General features: G+C 34.8%; 2 protein-coding genes across 2 annotated transcripts in view; one reads left to right on the top strand and one right to left on the bottom strand.

The window, feature by feature from the left end:
- Nucleotides 1–2,172: 2,172 nt before the first annotated feature.
- On the bottom strand, nucleotides 2,173–2,832 carry LOC132169455 (uncharacterized). Its single transcript, XM_059580489.1, has one exon. The coding sequence runs from the start codon at nucleotides 2,830–2,832 to the stop codon at nucleotides 2,173–2,175; it is 660 nt and encodes a 219-aa protein (XP_059436472.1).
- Nucleotides 2,833–13,824: 10,992 nt separating this feature from the next.
- LOC132169454 (uncharacterized) overlaps nucleotides 13,825–18,500 on the top strand; it is a 6,493-nt gene continuing 1,817 nt past the window's right edge. Inside the window, exons 1-4 of the mRNA XM_059580488.1 lie at nucleotides 13,825–13,896; nucleotides 14,079–14,522; nucleotides 16,991–17,470; nucleotides 17,719–17,868. Of these exons, the coding sequence (XP_059436471.1) occupies nucleotides 14,087–14,522; nucleotides 16,991–17,470; nucleotides 17,719–17,868 (1,066 nt within the window). The 5' untranslated portion in view covers nucleotides 13,825–13,896; nucleotides 14,079–14,086. The remainder of the gene's footprint in view (nucleotides 13,897–14,078; nucleotides 14,523–16,990; nucleotides 17,471–17,718; nucleotides 17,869–18,500) is intronic.

Genomic DNA, 18,500 nt, shown 5'->3' with positions numbered 1-18,500 from the left:
TTTTTAATTAAGAATAACATATATCATCATTTTACTGGTGATGATGTGATACACTATTAGAATCTGTCAAGTATTTTGACAAAATTTGATTACAGAGACTAAATTGTTATTTTGGCATATCCCTCATAGTCTTTGAATTATTATTATTATTATTTTTATATCACACGGATGGATTTTTAATTTAGGACAATCACATGGACTGATTTTTCATTTATATTTTTTTAATTTAAGTCTTTTTTAACTGTTTTTTATTTGTTTATATTCAGTTTTTTTTATATAAATTAAATTATAAGTGTTTTTTTAATTTTAATATATTTATATTTTTTGAAACTAGTACTCATACATTATATATATATAATTTTAAGGGTATTATATGCAATTTTTGTATATAAAGTTAGGGTATTTGAGTCATTTCAAGTTTTTTAACTTGATTGACTGACGGAATGGGGTTTTTTGGAAGAAAATGGTAGTCTGATGATGTTTGAGTGATACAATTGGCGGTTCATGAGAAAAGTGACAATGTGTTGTATACGTTGATGGAGGCAAAAGGTGATTACCCCATAATAATTTAATGATATAGAGAAATATTAATAGAATTTTTTGTGGAGTGTATTTGGATAGGGAAGAAAAAGTAGTTTAAATCCTTAAACTTAGAGAAAATGGTTGAGTAGCTGCTAGGAACAGAGCCGGCCCAATGTATTTGTGGGCCTTAGGCAAAACTTTGAAATTGGGCCTTATTTTTTTAATATTTAAATATTAATTAAATAATATTTATTTTAATATTATTATTTTAATATTGCAATAAGCTATAAATAAGCACAGTTTTTTTTTTTTTTTTTTTTTTTTTTTTTTTTTTTTTTTGAGATTAAATTGCTATTTTAATTTTTACCTTTATACTTTTGAGGCTCTTAAATTAAGCAAGTTTATTTTTATCTTTCAAGATTTTCATTGGATTGTAAAATAAATAACAATTTAACCTTTTGAAATCGTGAAAATCGAAATTTTTAATCCTTTGTGAGTACTGAATCTTTGCAAATAACCACAAATACAATTCCAAGATTTCTAAATCTTAAAAATAGGCCAAGGAGTTTAATAGAAAAATAAATGAAAAGATAGAGGAAAAAAAAAAAAAAACGACAGAAAAGGTTAGAACAGAGGAATATTCCTCTAGTGGGATTCCTGATTTTTTTTTTTTTTTTTTTTGAATTATTGTTCCCCCTGATTCTTTTATTGAAGGCATCCATATTGAGTAAACTAAAATAATTTTAAAAAAATGTTGAGGGCTCTCGGGCTTCAAGGGCTGCAAGCATTGTGCCAGGTCTTTTAATACTTTGATTTATAAAAGAAATTAGCCATTATTTTTTTAAAGTATATTTGAAAGCCTTTAAGATTAGTAAAATGGAGGGAATTTTGATATTAGGAAAAATTATTATTTTAACCCATATTGAGAGCCTCAAGAAAGCATGTTAATGCCTTAAATTTTTATGCAAATTTTTTTTTGGGCTAATTAAAAAGATATTTTGGGCCTTAATTTGTTTTGAAAAAAAAAAAAAAAAATTGGTCCTTAAAAATTTTTTTTTTAGGCCTTATGAAGTGGGGGCTCTAGGGCCGGCCATAGCTAAGAATGCTCTAAACCATAAATAATTATGCTAACATTTGAGGTCTTCCCTACCCTAGCTAATAGCATAATTAGTTTTAAGAGTTAACGGCCGTTATCAACAAATTTTACCGACTTAATTATGAAACAAATTAAACCTTAGGGAAATATAATAAATTTTGAGAACAAATATATAGATATATAGTAGAAAGAAATATTATATGAAATTATCATTTTCCTCTGACTTATATATAAATATATTTGAAGCATAAAAGTTAATAAATTGCTATGAAATGCAGTTAGATTAAAACTTACATGTGCGACAGTAACTAAAATCAAAAAGAACGAAATTTTTTATAGAGAATGGCAGCAATACATGCAAAAGTCCAAAGCATTTTACACTACTTAACCATTGAAAGATAATAACAAAGTAAAAGACAAGTAAAAAAGAAAGGACAAGACACAAACAACAACATAAGAAAAAGCCAACTATTGTTCCTCTAATCCTCTTAATTATATCTCTACTTCTCTTCACATGATCCATATATTAGGGAAGATTTTTTTTTTTTTTTTTTCTATTTTAAATTTAGCCTAAATTTTCTAGTCCCTTGAAGCCGAATTTGTCTATTAAATCTCTGAATAAACTCTTCAAATCTTCTGTTCAGTTCCTCATCAGACATGCTTGAAAACTCATCTTCTTCTACGCTTGGCTCAAGCTTTTGATCATCAATCACTACTCTTTTGGGTTTTTCTGACTTACTTGGACGACAAGTTTCTTTTGCATGAATCTTATATTGATCAACTTGCCTCTTCTCTTGTAAATCTTTAGCTATATATATCACTTTCTTTTCTTGCAAATCATCATCAACCTCTTGCTTGTAATTGGTAGTGATTTCTTCAACGACTTCTGGGTGTTGTGAAACGACATTTTTCACTTGGCCATGCATCATAAACTCTTCATAAACATCTTGCTTTGCCTTTGAGGAAGAGAAGGCACCATAGTCGGCAGCAATGATGAGGATGAGAGTGTTGGAAATGAAGAACCAAAACTTGGTGGTGTTGAAGAGAGTGGAAGGAGAAAGGTCATCAAAGATATAAAAGATAGAAATGTAAATGAAAATATTGGAGAGAAGAAAGGCAAAGAAGGACATGCCCTTGGCCTTTGGGGGATAGCCTTTGGAAGATTTGTTGGATTCCATCGAATCTTCCACTAGATTTGGTGGTGGTTTGGCCATGTTTTAGGAAAGGAAGGGGTTGAGAGACTCTCTTGTGGGGGCGGTGGGGCTTTGATTTCTTGCTAAGGGAATTTTTTTTGGGTTATTTTAAAACTTGAGGTTGGTACTTAGAAGTTCTGAATGAAAGAGGTTTTATATATAGGGTTGATCAGGGTGGCAAATAATTGCAGCATAGTCATTTACACATATACCCTCCACTTTTTTCCCAATTTCCTATTATGTCCTCACAAACCCTTTTTTGGTTTAATTTGGCTTAATTGGCAGCATAAGATAATTTTGCTACTTTTCACATTGATTTATTTGGAGAAATGCTAAAGACCTAACACTTTTTTTCAAATTCTCTTCCTCAAATGATCTGTACCCACGTTCATTTAAGAAAAAAAAAATAATAATCTAAACCTAATTATTTCTTGAACGGATCAGATCATTTAGGAATGAAAATTTGGGAAAAAGTGTTGGGGTCTTTAGCATTTCTCATTTATTTTACCTATGTCATATTAATTAATACAATGCATTTTCAGTGGTTTTTTTTTTAAAAAAAAAAATAATAATAATAATAATTAAGGGTTCGTTTGGGCTTGTGATTTCAAAAGGTGCGGTTTAAAAATAGTGATTTTAAAATGTGAGATTTAAAAAAGTGATTTTTTAAAACGCAGTTAAACGTTTGGCAAAATTGCAGTTTGGCCTTTAAAATCGGAGATTAACCTTTAAAATTGTATGTTTTCAAAAAAAATACCATCTTGCCTAGAATTTGAAAACGCGGCTTTTTTAATTTTTTTTTCAAATCGTAATTTTTTAAAAACATAATTCCAAACTATCAATTGTCTTCAATTTTGTTTAAAATCGTACTTTTTGTCTACTAAATCGTAATACCAAACACACTTTAACACAAAAATTTATTTAAAACATATTAACCAATGCAACATTCATAAATAAATGTGAAAATAACTTTCTTGACTGAAAGATTGGAAGCAGCTAAAAGAAATATGGTAATAGCTCATCCATATATGGAGCTAGAGTAGTGGTTGTGTTTGATGGCTATACAAACCAAATATACTAAAGTAAGTCAAATAGCGGTTGCCAAGTCATCACATTAAGACAGGACAGTGACACCTGTCAGTTCTGGGTCTAATCAATATTTTGTGCTGTCATCGAGATACTTAATCGAAGTTTCATTTTCTTTCGTTTTCTCTCTTCCCAATCATGGATAATCTACTCTCAATTCCTTGAACATATCCACCTAACCCTCCCTCCTTACATGCACCCACAGAAATACGAATTATGTACTGTCGGTTTTAGTTTAAATTAAAAATCAATGATTCCACTTATCAAATCCCAAGTTGTAGCTTTGTGGCTCCACAATGCAAAACACATTTCGTTATATATATATATTTGACTGCTAAAATCATGATAGCATAGAAGATGCTCCATGGGGTCAGTTTAATTATTTTAGGAAATTTTTATGATCTTGGGGAGGCTAAATTTAGTGTATAATCGTTAGATTGAGTCAGTCTAATATATAATAGGCTTGAGAGCTTAATTTTTTTTTACGTTTCATCACATTTATTTCATATCGATTGACGTAAACGACTTTTTTATGTCAATCATTTAAGAACAAAAACAAAATAAAAGCCATTTTAAACATGTCACGATAGCCAGAGACCCTAAGTGAAATGTGTATTATAATTACTAGGTGTGAAGAGTACGTAATATTACTCATATTGGTTAAGTAATAATATTGTTACTTTTCACACACATTTCATACCAGCTAAATTGACGCGTTTTAAGTAACTTTCTTTTTGTCTATGTCAGCCACTTACCATGTGAACCAATATCAACGTGAACAATAATATTAATTATTATTTAAGTAGCTATGAGAGACTTACATATACAGACACCTAAATGGTACAAGTGAAATATAACCCCACAAGATTTTCTTGTGAATGATTATGAATTTTAACATGATTAATGGATTGAAAGAAGCTCTCCAGGTGTATCTTTATCTCTGCATGTTCTTGCATTATTCCTAATGAGATGGTAATCATAAGCACAAAACTAGAGGTCATGAGAATTATCCCTTTGAAAACCTGCAAAACCTCCTGATCTCAAGCAAATATAATGATGGGTTTGGGGCCAGCTCATTTGTTTAATTAACCTCTAATTCATCATGGTCTTACACATGTAATACACTGCTAATACTCCATATATATTGGGACCCACAAATATTAGTGGGTCCCAAGTTTTGGGTCCCAAATTCACTTTGTTTTTGCTAGGGAATCAAAGGTGGCGACATTAAACATTGACATATTGGAATTTCATTTTCATTGTCACCATTTTAACAAAGATTATCAAAGTATTTGTTCATATAATATTGGGTAATCATTGAGTGACTTTATAGTTTTGCTTACTTTGTGCTTCAATTTTACTTTCTGTCCTTTGGGTTTTCTTGGGAAAATCTTTATTTGGATGCATGTTCTCCTTGACTTTCTCTCTATCTCTTGCGTCATACGTTGGTGAATTGCCTATGGAGATTATTAAATGTTAAACCCATTAATTAATTAATTAATCATATAATTCATGCATTAACGAGAGGAACACTCCAAAGACACCCAGACAAAGGCTTTTTTTGGTGTGTTTTTTGTTAAAGTATAGCTCAGATCACGAAAGAAGCGGCATGATTTATGGTACATTTTTTGGATATATTGATGATGTTTGTTGAATCATTATCGTATTTACAAGGCATATATATAAAACATGCTTAATGAAAAATTAAAATGATGAACACCCATTGTGCCCGCAGGATTTTGCGATGAATATTTTGACTTAATTGCTAATTAATTAATATATGAGCATGAGATCTTGTTTTTAGCTCTAACATTTTCTTAAAATGCGACAAATTTGTGAAGAATTTTCGAATGTTGTATGGATTATAGTTATGACCACTTGTGGAAAGTTATAAACTGATTATCGAACAAGGGAAGCTTGTCTCCATGGTATATAAAAGTAGAGGTGAAAATGGGTTATGGTTAATAATTATTAGCTAAAATAGCTAACTGAAACTACTTACGTAACCCTCTAGACGGTTAGCGGTTTTTCTTAACATCCTTTAAAAGCTGCTAACGGTTAGTAGGTGGTTATAACCGTCTGTCTTTTCACCCCTATATAAAAGTGTCTTTTTGGTGCAAAATGAAATGTTACGTGCCAAGTGTGACATTAGAGACTAGGTTCTCAGGGCCATGATTAACATTAGGGGTGACCCTGGATGCTGCTGCTGTTGGTTACCATTAGCAACATCATCTAGGATTCCCGCTAATGGTAACCAACAACGGCTGAATGTGGTTCGGTTTCAAGTCTTTTTTCGTCGACCAAAAATTTTGTTAGCAACGAACTTAGTTGCCGCTGTTGAGTTTTTATTAGTGGTGACAGACAAAGGATCGCCACTAATGATGTTATCGTTGGACTTTTAGAGTCAGCCATTTTAGTGGCAACTTTGGGTTGCCACTAAGGCACTAATGAAGCAGAATCTTGCAGTATGGGTCTTCTGGTCTCCTAATTGTTATTTATTTTATCTTTACTTTTGCTAATAATTGCTTATCTTACTATGGTGTAAAGAGAGGCTAGTGTTATCTTAGGAGTACAATGTCCTTTTATCTTAGAAGGCCACTACAAGTGGGTTTTTTTTTATTCTAAGTTATCTTTATATTTTGCATTGTTGACTGTCAATAGAGCATCATCGGTCAATTTTTCTTTCACTTTTTTTTTAAAAATAAAAAATAAAAAAATAAAAAAAATATTATAACACTTTCAAACTTATGTTTGTTTGTTTTTTTTTTTTCATTTTTTTTTTTTTCTAATTGAAAAAGGTTGGAGCAAATTGTAGCTATTTTACATATATAGGCACAGCCATAGTAGCACCAACCCGCGGAGGACTATTCAAGAGGAACCTAGACAGCAAAAATTGTAGGCACACTCTCAAGACTAGCCAAGCTATGGCTTAACTGCCTGTCCCATCAAGGCAGCGATGGGACTCAAGGGAGATAATACAAATAAGCATGAGGATTCCCATATTCGAAAGTCGAACACATGCCCTTGCATTTTTCAAACCCAACGGAAATGCTCATGAGACTATCGAACCGGCCACCACCTCTGGTGGTTTTCAAACTTATGTTTGATTAAGAGGTCAAAGCTCCTCAAATTGCTTTTAAGAAAAAAAAAAAGCCAATGATTCCTTGAAAATCCTACCACTAGAGATATTCTTTCTTAAATTTGCAAAATAGGAAATTAATAAGAGGGAAAACGATCCTAGTATTTTTCATGTTTTGAAGTTTTCGATCGATTAACATGAAACTTGAATTCAGATATCACTCTTTTGGGGGCATTAATTCGTAACGCTTTCAAATTATTTAACTATAAAATAACTCAAGAGTGCTACTAGTATACCTTTAATATGAAAGTTGCAGCCGAAATTTGGCTAATTTTTCTTTTGTCAACTAATAACATCAATTAGGTAGCAACTAGAGCATCTAAGTAATATGAGAAAATCACATTAGGTCTCAAAAGATGTTAACATAATTGTCCTAGCTAACAACTTAGACAGTCGCATCTACCTCCTCCTGGCCTTCTTGTCCAAACTCTAATGTCGGGATCTCTGTAAAACAAATGTTTAATTGCCAATTGAAAAATAAGTCCACGACTTAATAAGTACGTTGCGCATTAACGCACATTTACGAGGCAAACCTATTCTTTACAAATCATGTGAGTAAATTGTATTTCATGCAACAGTACTTTCTTAACAAGAAAGGAAGACATAAAATCATGTTGTTATGCTCAAGTGTGCTTTCTATGCTTTCCAGCAAGAGACCACTCCAAATGGTGTACGTAGCTATGATTTCCTGTGGGCATAGTTTACCCGAGACCAATGGATCTATTCTCCTGGGTGAATGTAGCCTGTTCACATTATTAACCCAGGTGGGCCTTTGTTGGGCCAAAAGCCCATCATTCAGTGGGCTTGTTTCGGGTTACACCAAATTTGTCCACTGAATGGCCTACGAGTCCACAAATCTTATGTATAACAGCAATTCCAAAGTTGAGGGCATGAATTACAATATTTTATTTTTCTATTTATTTTCTCCTCACTCTCTCTCTCTCTCTCTCTCTCTCTCTATATATATATATATATGCGTGTGTGTGTAAGACACCTCTACATTCAGTTAATAACAGAAACCATACACAGTAAAAGAGGAGGGTTATTGTTTTTTCTTTTTCTTTTTTTCTTTTTCTTTTTTTCTTTTTTTCTTTGCATTTCTCTGAAATCCTTTCATTTCTCTGAAATCTTTTGATTTCATGGCTGGTCCTGGGGCATATTCATGGTTATTTTCCCTCTAGAGTTGCTGAGAGGGGCATATGAAAAAAAAATTATTATGGTAAGGAGAATTTTTAAGGATTGAGTGGGCATATGCCCCCTCGACCCTCCTGAATCCGCCATGAATATGATAAGTAAAATTATTAGTTTGGATGATTGTGATGTAAGAATTAAGTAACATGTGTGCATCTCTAGTGAACTTGTTTGTATAATGTAATGTAAAAATTTTTAAATTTCCCCGTATAATTGTTCTTAGGGGTGAAAAGATGGTTAAACGGTTAACAGTTAAAGGTTAAAGTAGTTATCGTCCGCTATTTCAACCCTAATTTGCTCCAATCTTAGGGCTTATATATTTTCGCTGCATTATGTTATAAAAAGTATTTTTAAAGGTGAAGGAGTAAAAAGTAGGGTACCAAAATATTAATTTATATTAGGCATAATTATTCGACACGTTACATTTAAAGTTATTGACAGACCGACGGCTCCTCATTTGTCTTGGTCTAACCAGCTATCCCATTTCTATGCAACAACAAAGTTATGGGGACCTTAATTTGAATATGGTCGTTGTCAAAGAACAAAGAGTAATATGTGGTACCTTTACCTCGTGTACCATATATTACTTCACTCGGTTTGTGGGTCTAGCTAGTTTTCAATGTTTCATCCAATAATCAAAAGATGTCCAAAAAGAAGCAAAGGTAGTCAATAGGATGGTACAATGCCCTTGGGTCCATATAATGCAATGTACTTTTCTTTTTTGAAGGACAAAAAAAAGGGTATTATGATCAGGATAAGTAAAGGAAGTTTTGCCATGTGGCTCTTGAAAAGAAAACAAAATAAAAAGAAAAGAGAAAAAGTTATTAAGTTTTTTTTTTTTTTAATATAAAATAAATTCTAAAGTAAACACGAACGACAAAGTAGTCTTCAAAAGAACCTAAATGTTAGGGACTTAATAGGTTTATAAATCTTATGCTCCGTTTGTTTCGCCGTAAAATGATTTTTAAAAAATGTTTTTAGTATTTTTGGGTGTTTGGTGCAACGTAAAGTGTTGTGCAAATTTTAATACTCGCAAGTGCACGAATCGTTTGCAATATAATGGATTGCAAGTGCGAAGTCGAACTCACAGAAAATTGTATTTTTTAAAGAACAATTTAAAATCTACATTAATTAAACCCTAATTTAGTTCCAAATTTTTGAGAGATTTTTTTGTTTGAATGAAAAAGCAAAAGCATGAGCAATTTAAAGTGATTGAAATCTTATGACGAAACACTAACGTTTCGGAATCCGCACTCACAAATTCATAACAACATAATTTCATGATCTATAATATTCTCCAAAGTTCTCACATATAAATCTTAAGTTTGTTTTACTATTGCTTCAAAGAATTAATCAAAAGATCTCATGTATCCATTCATAACCCAAATCATAAAAGAAATCCAATATTTGATCAAATCATTAACTGTATCCGTAAATCACAAGAAAATATCCAATCTTTATCAAAACATCAATTGTATCCAGAGAATAAATCACATGGAAAATCCAATTTTTAACAAAGAAAACCAAACAATCAATTGTATTGAATAATCTTAAATCTTCAAGTGTATCATTGAATCACAAAAGATATCCAAGAATTATTCAATCCAATTGATTAGAAGTAAAACAATAGAGCAATTAAACCATTAAATTGGACAATATTACATACATGAAACAAAGTTGATAATCATAAGTGAGGCTTCATCTTCAACCTTAGTTGAAGGTTTAGCCTCTCATGTTATTGAAAGACAAAACAAAATTGATTGAATTCATAATGTAAAATCGAGTACTTACAAATAATAATCACAAAGTAGAGATCCAAAAGTTAAGAAAACCTTAAACTCTCTTCTTTCTCCTCTGCAATCTTGAAATTCGTAGCCTCCCTAACTAATCTGATAATTCCCTATTTATAGACCTAAAACTTAGGGTTTTACAAGTTAAAATCGGATAAAATTCGTCCAAGTTTGTACCCTTTAATTGAGAGACGATTTTGAAATAGTACGTCTGAATTAGGAAAATCCTATTTCACAATGAATTGTAGTATTTTGAGTTAGATTTCCAATGTTGCTTGAATCACCTCAATTGGATATGTGAGCAAAAAGTTATAGTCAAAATACTGAGACGTGTTCAGAATCTAAATTTGAATCCAATCCGAAATTTTATCCAATTTGAACTTTAATCCAATCTTATCTTATATCCGATTTAACAATTTCTTGGATTTTGTTACACTTAACCACATCATCTAAGTCTTCTCAAAATATGTTTTCTTCCGAAAAGTAGTTTTTCTTCAATGACCTACAAAATACTAAAAACACAAAACTAACACAGAACATTAGATAATAACACAGCTAAAGGATTAACACAAGTAAATTAAGGGGTCCAAATATGCAATATTTGGCACACATCATAAAATAATAGTAAACAAAAAATATTTTCCCTTTAACCAAAAATTCTTTTTAAATTTTCGGAAAATAGTTTTTATTTTTGAAAATCATAAACTATTTTTCGAGTTTGAGCATCTCATTCTCAAATCGACAAACTCTGCCAAGACCCACATAGGACCCCGCTGGGACTTGACCGGACTTGCCTAAGACCTCGTCAGGACTCGACCGGACTTGCCTAGGATCCAACCGAGACCCCCAGGATTTGACCAGGACCTCGCCTGGGACTCAACCGAACTTGCTTGGAACCTCGCCGAGTAGGGGTGGGCAAAAACCCGCCCAACACGCAAACCTACCCAACTCGCAAACCCGCCCCTCCCGCCCGGGTTTTATGTGTATTTTTGTGGGTTTTGGTAGGATTTATCCAACCTGTGTGGGGCGGGTTGTGGGTATAGGAATTTTTTCCTTGCGGGTACCCGCCCCGCCCTGATCCGCCCCGCATAAATATAAAACTAAAAAACCCTAACCCCTAATCTATTCAGCCCCTCTCTCTCTCTCTCTCTATATTCTTCTGCTGCTGTTTCCCTCGTCCCTCTTGCTTTCTCTCGTCTCTCTCTCTGGTCTGTTCTTTCTCTCCGTCTCTCGTCTGCTTCTCTCTCTCGTCTACGCTGTTGCTCCACCTCCTCAGCCCACAAGCTGTTGCGCTGCTCCCACCTCCACATACCACAACCCATGTTTTTTTTTTCTCTCTCTAGACCTCTTTCATGAATGGGAACCAAGAGATCTCTTTCATCATTAAGATCTTAATCATTCTTTGGTTTTCTTTTCCATTGTTTATAGGTTTGAGGTTGGGTTGTGTTTGTTTGTTTGTTTGTTTCTCGGGGTTCTAATGTAAGGTTGTGTTTGTTTAGGAGGAAAAGAAACCTGTAGAAGAGATGAAAATAGAGGAGAAGAACCCAACCCGCCACAACCTCCACCGATCTGCTCTGCCTCGCGATACCCAAACCCACGCAGATATTGTTCATTTTGCTCGGCTAGCGGGTTGGATTTTCCAAACGTGTAGGGTGCGGGGCGGGTAGGGGAAAATGCCGATACTCGCCCAGCCCCGACCTGCGCCCACCCCTATCATCGGGAGTCGGGACTCGCCCAGGACTTGTCCGGGACTTGATTAAGACCCCACCAAGACTTGCCCAAGACCCCACTGAGACTTGACCGGAACACGCCCGGGACCTAATTGGACTTGACCAAGACCTGCCCGAGACCTCGTCGAGTCCCTACCGGAACTTGGTTGGGAGCGTGCCGGGACCCTACGTTGGAAAATATTTTTGGTGGAAAATATTTTTGGTGGAAAACATTTTCTTGAAAATTGATTTCTTAGAAAACATTTCCTGGTATTTGGCATGTATGAAAAATCAGGTGGGGTCCTGGTCGGGTCCCTAACGTTGAAAATTATTTTTAGCAGAAAACATTTTCCTAGAATTATTTTTTTTCCCCATTTTTTGGTGTGTACGGAAATTAATCATATTAAACTCTAAATTATAAAAATGTCATTGTCGGGTCTCGGGCCGGTCCTGGTGGGGGTCCCAATAAGATATAGGCGGGGTTCGGGTGTATTGCAGTGGGGTCCTTGCGAGACTCGGTTAGGACACTTGTAAAACCTAGTTGGAACATTTTCGTAATTTAAACTTTTAGGACTAATTCTTATGGTGAACCTCTCCTTTAGAAGGTGGCCGGGTGAATACTTTGGCCGCCCTCGCCGACAGGGTGGCTCTTTCTCTTCTTATTTCTTTTTATTTTTTATTTTTTAAATCTTTTTTTCAAGTTCTGAAACTTTGAAAATATATAACTAAATTATTATCTATACCCTCTTTATTATTATTATTATTATTATTATTATTTAGCAATACAAAGGTTCAAAGGGGGAGGGAAAGAAACTATAATAGAGGGTAAATGTGTCATTAGACTTGGTCTTATTATTATTATTTTTTTTTTTACGTAGAAGCTTCCTCTCTATTTACACTCCATTTGAACGTTCCGCCCTCTGTTTTCGTTCCATTCTCTGTCTCTCTCTTTTCACTCTCTACTCGACGTGGGTGGCAAACTTGTGGCAATTGGTGGTTTCTTGTTGGAGGTGGGTGGAATACGATGCTCTGTGTGTGATAGCTTTCGGTGATTTGTGGTGGTTTGCTGTACCTTCCGCGCGGTTGGTTGAAATCAGCACTTTTCAGTGGTTCCCGGCGCCGGTGGCTGCTCAAAGAAGAGAATGGCGTAGAAAGGTAAGCGACCATCCAGTTATGTCAATGCCTGTAAAAATATATTACATTTTGGTTGCAAGTTAACCCACACTCCGAAAATTGAATTGTTTCGTTCCAGCCAATAAGTACACTGTTTCAAAAATGACTTTGATATATTCTTATCATGATTTCGAACTTACAGAAGAACACACTGTGCACTAAAAATGGTTTCCCGCAGATTTTCGGATTTCTTGAACAGTTTCAAACAAAACCGATTTAAAAGTGTTTATTGTCCGAGTCGTCTCTGTATCTCAGCTGTTTTTTCTTTTGGGAACAAAAACATGATGTTTATTGTTTTGTTTTGTTTTGCTGTATGATCCGCACACAATCAACACGTTATGTGAGGGACCAACCCATGTGAGCTTTAAAACAAAGGGGACCGCCACAGCCACAGCCTTACCTTTTGTTGCAAAAGATGAAACACGCATAGGGCTTATAATCTGGTAAGAAGAAGAAGAAAAAAATCAGTAGAAAAGATAGAGTGATCATTTTGGTGGGCTACGCCGATTGACGGAGAAAGGAGAAAAAATTGGGCTTTTCACATTGCCATTTTGGTCGAAGATTAGAGGGTCATTTATATTCAATCTTGATGAAGTTTCCGTAGGTTGTTTCTGACAATTGGAGCTTCCTATTGATTTCTCGATCTTTGGTTTTTTTCTCCAGTTGCCTGTTTTTCATACATATTTCTTTGTTTGGAAGACATCTGTAAACTCATTATTGTTGATACTAGAAGATTTAACTAGGTCTTGCTTGTGGGGGTTTGTTTAAGCATTGTTGGGTAGTTGATTTTTGGTACTAAATTGCCTATTTGATTTCTACTGGTGATCACCTTAACAGGTCAAATGGAGGGCTAGTAGGTTATGGTCGTTGATGAAGAACAAAATAAGACGTGTCAATCAGCCTTGCTTTGTTTGAGTTGGTTGGTTGTTTTTAGCAAATTGCCCTTTGCTTGTTCTTGGTGTTTTTAGCTAGCACTTCAGTCTTCAGCAATTAATTGGTACATGCATCTTTCCCTAACACTCATACATGAACTTCATTAATTATGTACATGAATAATACTAAATGCATCTCTAAAAAGCTGTGTTGAATGTATCTAAAAGGAAAATCATGTTTATTTTCCGACAAATAATTATGTATTAATATTTATTTTCTAATATCTTATCTTATTTCTTACAAAAGAAGAAAAAATGGAAGAGGGTACGATCAACATGCTTCATAGAAGAAGACCAAAGGCAAATGGGACAATTATAGTTCCACGAATGAGTCATCCTCAAAGGGCTCCTTCTGGACAAGATGTCGATCAACAAGCATTCGCTGCAGTTCGATCATTTCCTACAACAGCATATTCTCCCAACTTGGCTCAGGGTCAGGGATTATATGTATCAAACTTGGAATCCAATAGGTTTACATATCAAAGACAGGTTTCTGATGCTGGAGATGCTAGTCTTCAGGCTCTATGGCTACTTTTCCTTAAACTTCAGCCCTCTTTATGCTCTCTTCTAGGGAATTTGGCTGACTGGCATGGGCCACAAGAAGAATTGGTTCGGACAGATATAGTAGAGGAGCCAAGCCCTACTGAGCATTCTGCAAATGAAACTCAAATTCAGCGCCAGAGTAATGAGAGTAAGTGCTATCTGTTTCTTTATTGTCTGCATACAAATAAGTTTCCAAATGTCTTAAGGATGCATAGTTCTTTATGCGTTTGTTGTATGGTGTCCGTTCCGATCTAACTTGACTCAAAGGTTGTGTTAAGCACCTTCTATAGGACAAGAAAGAACACAAGAGCACTTAAACACAAACAAGAAGAATTTGGATGAATGAATAAAGTTTTATATCATCAAGACAACTAATACACCAGTGTGTTTGTATCTATACCCCAACTGCTGCCTGCATAAAGCTACATTGCCTGCTGTACCATAGAATTTTCCCTTTAACAGTAACTCTGGCTCTCACTTCCCAAAGGACTCTTTGCATAACTTGCTCTTCTATTTTAGGAGTATCCCCATGCCTGATCTCCTTCCTGTTTTTCTACAAGTTATAAATTGTTTCCCCAAAAACTAATCTGCACAAGTTAGCTTTTAGAATCTTCTTCTGCCATTGCTGGATCCCACAAGAGATAACGTCATCCCAGCTGATGGGAGGATCCGTCAAATTACATTTCAGCATAACTTTCCACACTCTCTTACTGAATCCACGAAGCAAAAATAGATGCTCTCGGTCCTCTATTCCACTTCTGCAGAAACTACAATGAACATCATCATTAAAACCCCATTGCAGCAACTTAGCACAGTAGTCAAAGCATTTTTTATGGCTAACCAAGAAATGAAGGCATGCTTAGAAAGGGTTAAAGGAAACCAAATTAATTTCAACACTCCACAATATCCTGTTTTCCTGAAGTTCATTCCAGATCTCAGTGCCGGAGAATATTCCAAATTTCAAAGTACTCTACTTAGGCTTGTCACTGCTACCAATTTGCACCAAATCAGATTGCTTTGGATCTCTACCATCTGATCAGGTCAAGCAGGCCACTAATTGCAGTTTCTATCCTTAATGACAGAAGAAAATCTAGCATCTGGTTTGCTTCTTGCTTCAAAAATTACATGATGCCCATATTTTTCATAAAGCTTACCAGCAGGGTGCCAACAGTCGAACCAAAGATGAATATTATGCCCGTCACCCACATGGGCCACATCAAAATGAATAAAGTCATTAGAAGCATCTTTCAACTTGAGTAATTTCCGCCACCCCCAAGTGCAGTTTTTAGGAGTCTTAAAATGCCAAAAACTTCTACACTTCAATAAATTCTCCTTCACCCAAGACGCCACCCAAATAAACCTAATTTAGCAAACAAACTCTAAATGTGCCTCATCATAGAAGCATGGTTCCGAACCTCCAAATTTTTTTATCCCCAAGCCTCCTTCCTGCTCAGGAGCATATAAATCTTTCCAAGACACTTGCTTTTGTAGCACCTTCAACCTTACCATTCCATAAAGATCTATGGAACTTTTTTTCAATAGCTTGAATGACTTTTAGGCAAGATGAAAATATAAGTCCAGTACATGGATACTATAAAGCGCCGAAGAGATCAACTGGAGTCTACCTGCAAAGTAAAGATTCTTGGATAACCAAGAATCAATCCTACCAGTAATTTTCTCCAACTAGGAAGAACAATTGGCAGCATTCAATCTAGCTGAAATTAAATGCACTCCAAGATAACGAAGAGGGAAATTACCCTCCCTAATATGCAGACAATTAGTAATCTGATCTTTGTCTCAACAAGAGATACCGCCACAAAAAAAATCATGCTTTTCTCAGGATTAGCTTTTAGACCAAACAAGCTTTCGAATTCCAGCAGCACCTTCTTTATAGCAACAACCAATTTTACAGAACCTTCAGAAAAAATCAAAAGGTCATTTGCAAAACATAGATGAATGAGATTAACCTGAGCACACCTATAATGGAAGTTGAAACCACTTCTCTCCTAGCATTTTCTTCCAAAAGTCAAGGCAAAATGTCCATAGACACAACAAGCAAAAAAGGGGAAGGGGACAAGGGATCCCTTCTTACCATCAAAACAGCCTACTAAGGTACCATTCAAAGCCATAGAAAATTTTGGGGAAGTGGTGTACTCTTGAATCCAACCATCAACAATATCTGGGGATCCAAAACAACTGAGACAATGCAAAAGAAAATCCCAGCTGACGGAGTCATAAGCCTTCATGAGATCCACTTTTAAAGTGCAAAAGTGCAGCAAGCTTTAGTAGCCTCATTCTTGTGATAGTCCTTAACCACCTCTTCTGCTAAAAGCATATTTTCAGCAATACTCCTTGTTGGAACAAAAGCAGACTGGCTGGGACTTAGAATGGCATCTAGACAAGATACCAATCGATTTGCAAGGAACTTTGTAATACATTTGTATAGAAAGTTACAGCAAGAAATAGGATGTTTAATTTGTAATACATTTGTTGAGGATATTTACAGTTGCAAATTCCCTATAACATATTTAATTCTTCCAACTTCTTAGCATCTAAACGGCACGATTTGTCCCAAAAATATTGTAGTTATTACAAATGGTGCTACAAAAATTTCAGGGGAAAGTAGATTTCGATACCTTGACTTGTGTGTTCCCCTCTATCAAGCCGCCTTAAAAGGTGATTGGTTGGCTGCTGAGGCTTTACTTCAAAAATATCCAGACGTCGTTCGAGATCCCATAACAGAAGGGCATATGACAGCTCTTCACATTGCTGCGGCAGCAAAACGCACGAATTTTGTAAAAGAACTGGTGAAATGTATGTCTGCAGATGACTTAGCATTGCAAAACAAAGATGGAAACACAGCACTTTGCTTTGCTGCTGCATCAGGAATCGTGACAATTGCTGAGGAGATGGTGAATATGAACAATAGACTGCCATGCATACGTGATAGCCAAGGACTGACACCACTTCTAATTGCAGCTTCACTGGGACGTAGAAACATGGTGTCGTATCTATTATCTGCGACTCCTTTTGATCAGTTGACTGCAATTGAACGCATTCAGCTCCTTCTTGCTACTATTTCCACTGATATGTATGGTATGTCCTACATCTCATAGGTTGTAATTAGTTTGAGACAATTCATTTTCAATTGGGTGTGAAATGTATATGTAGAACTTTGACAAAATTGATCATTCTACATTGTGGCATAACTTCAACAATGAGTAGTTTTAGGCAGTTAGACAAGTTGGGTAGAGTTATCATTTCTATTGCAATAATAGTGACCGTAAAATGATTTTTTTTAACCAACCTTTGACAATGATCAAATGTGTTGTTTTTATGGACAGATTTAGCCTTGAAAATTTTGAAAATGGATCGAACATTAGCAACTGCCCAGGATGGAAATCGGAAGACAGCGTTGCATGAGTTGGCCAAAAAACCTTTTGCAATTGGCAGCAAGAGTGAGCTATCAATATGGGAAACATGCTTGAATTCCTGTTAGTTTGCCCTCTACTGAAACTTTCTTTTTTGGCGTATAACATTTCCCAAGTAGTTGTTTTTATTGCATTAATCAAATTTTAATGATTACGATTTTACTCACATCACTACAGAGTGAAAATCTCATCAAATATTTAGATGATATCTGCTATTCTGCTTCATAAACTATAAGAAGTTCAAAAAAAAAAAAAAAAACCATTTTCCTATTTATATGTCTCAATCTGCTGTAAAACTTGATACGTTTCCTTTATTGACACAAGTTTTACAGCAGATAGCTTCATTTTTCATTTCAAATGATAGAACTTTTATTTTTCTCTTTTTGTTCTTGTTATTTGAGAATAGCTGATCATCAAATTAGTAGGACATCTAACCCCAAAATGCCTATATCTGAAGCCGTTTATTTCAATGTGCTTTGACATTTGATACATATATATGTTAAATTTGACTCTTGTGATATAACCGTTTGATTATAAATAGCTTCTCAAAGTAAAATCTGTCACAGAGCCTTGCAATATAACGGGATTCTACTCACAATATATAAAATATAAAATGGCAGAAAAATCAATAAGTTAATCCCAGTATATAACCCAATTCAAAAACTCAACATAAATGTTTGTATATTAATTTGTCA

This window comes from Corylus avellana, chromosome ca2 (genome assembly GCF_901000735.1).
Source record: "Corylus avellana chromosome ca2, CavTom2PMs-1.0".
In the NCBI taxonomy this organism is placed as follows: domain Eukaryota; kingdom Viridiplantae; phylum Streptophyta; class Magnoliopsida; order Fagales; family Betulaceae; genus Corylus; species Corylus avellana.
Note: the sequence above shows the minus strand (reverse complement) of the source record. Positions and strands in the feature narration are given on the sequence as shown.

What these genes read in the sequence shown, in the direction of transcription:
- LOC132169455 (XM_059580489.1), bottom strand. Translation starts at nt 2,832, where the DNA reads ATGGCCAAACCACCACCAAATCTAGTGGAAGATTCGATGGAATCCAAC.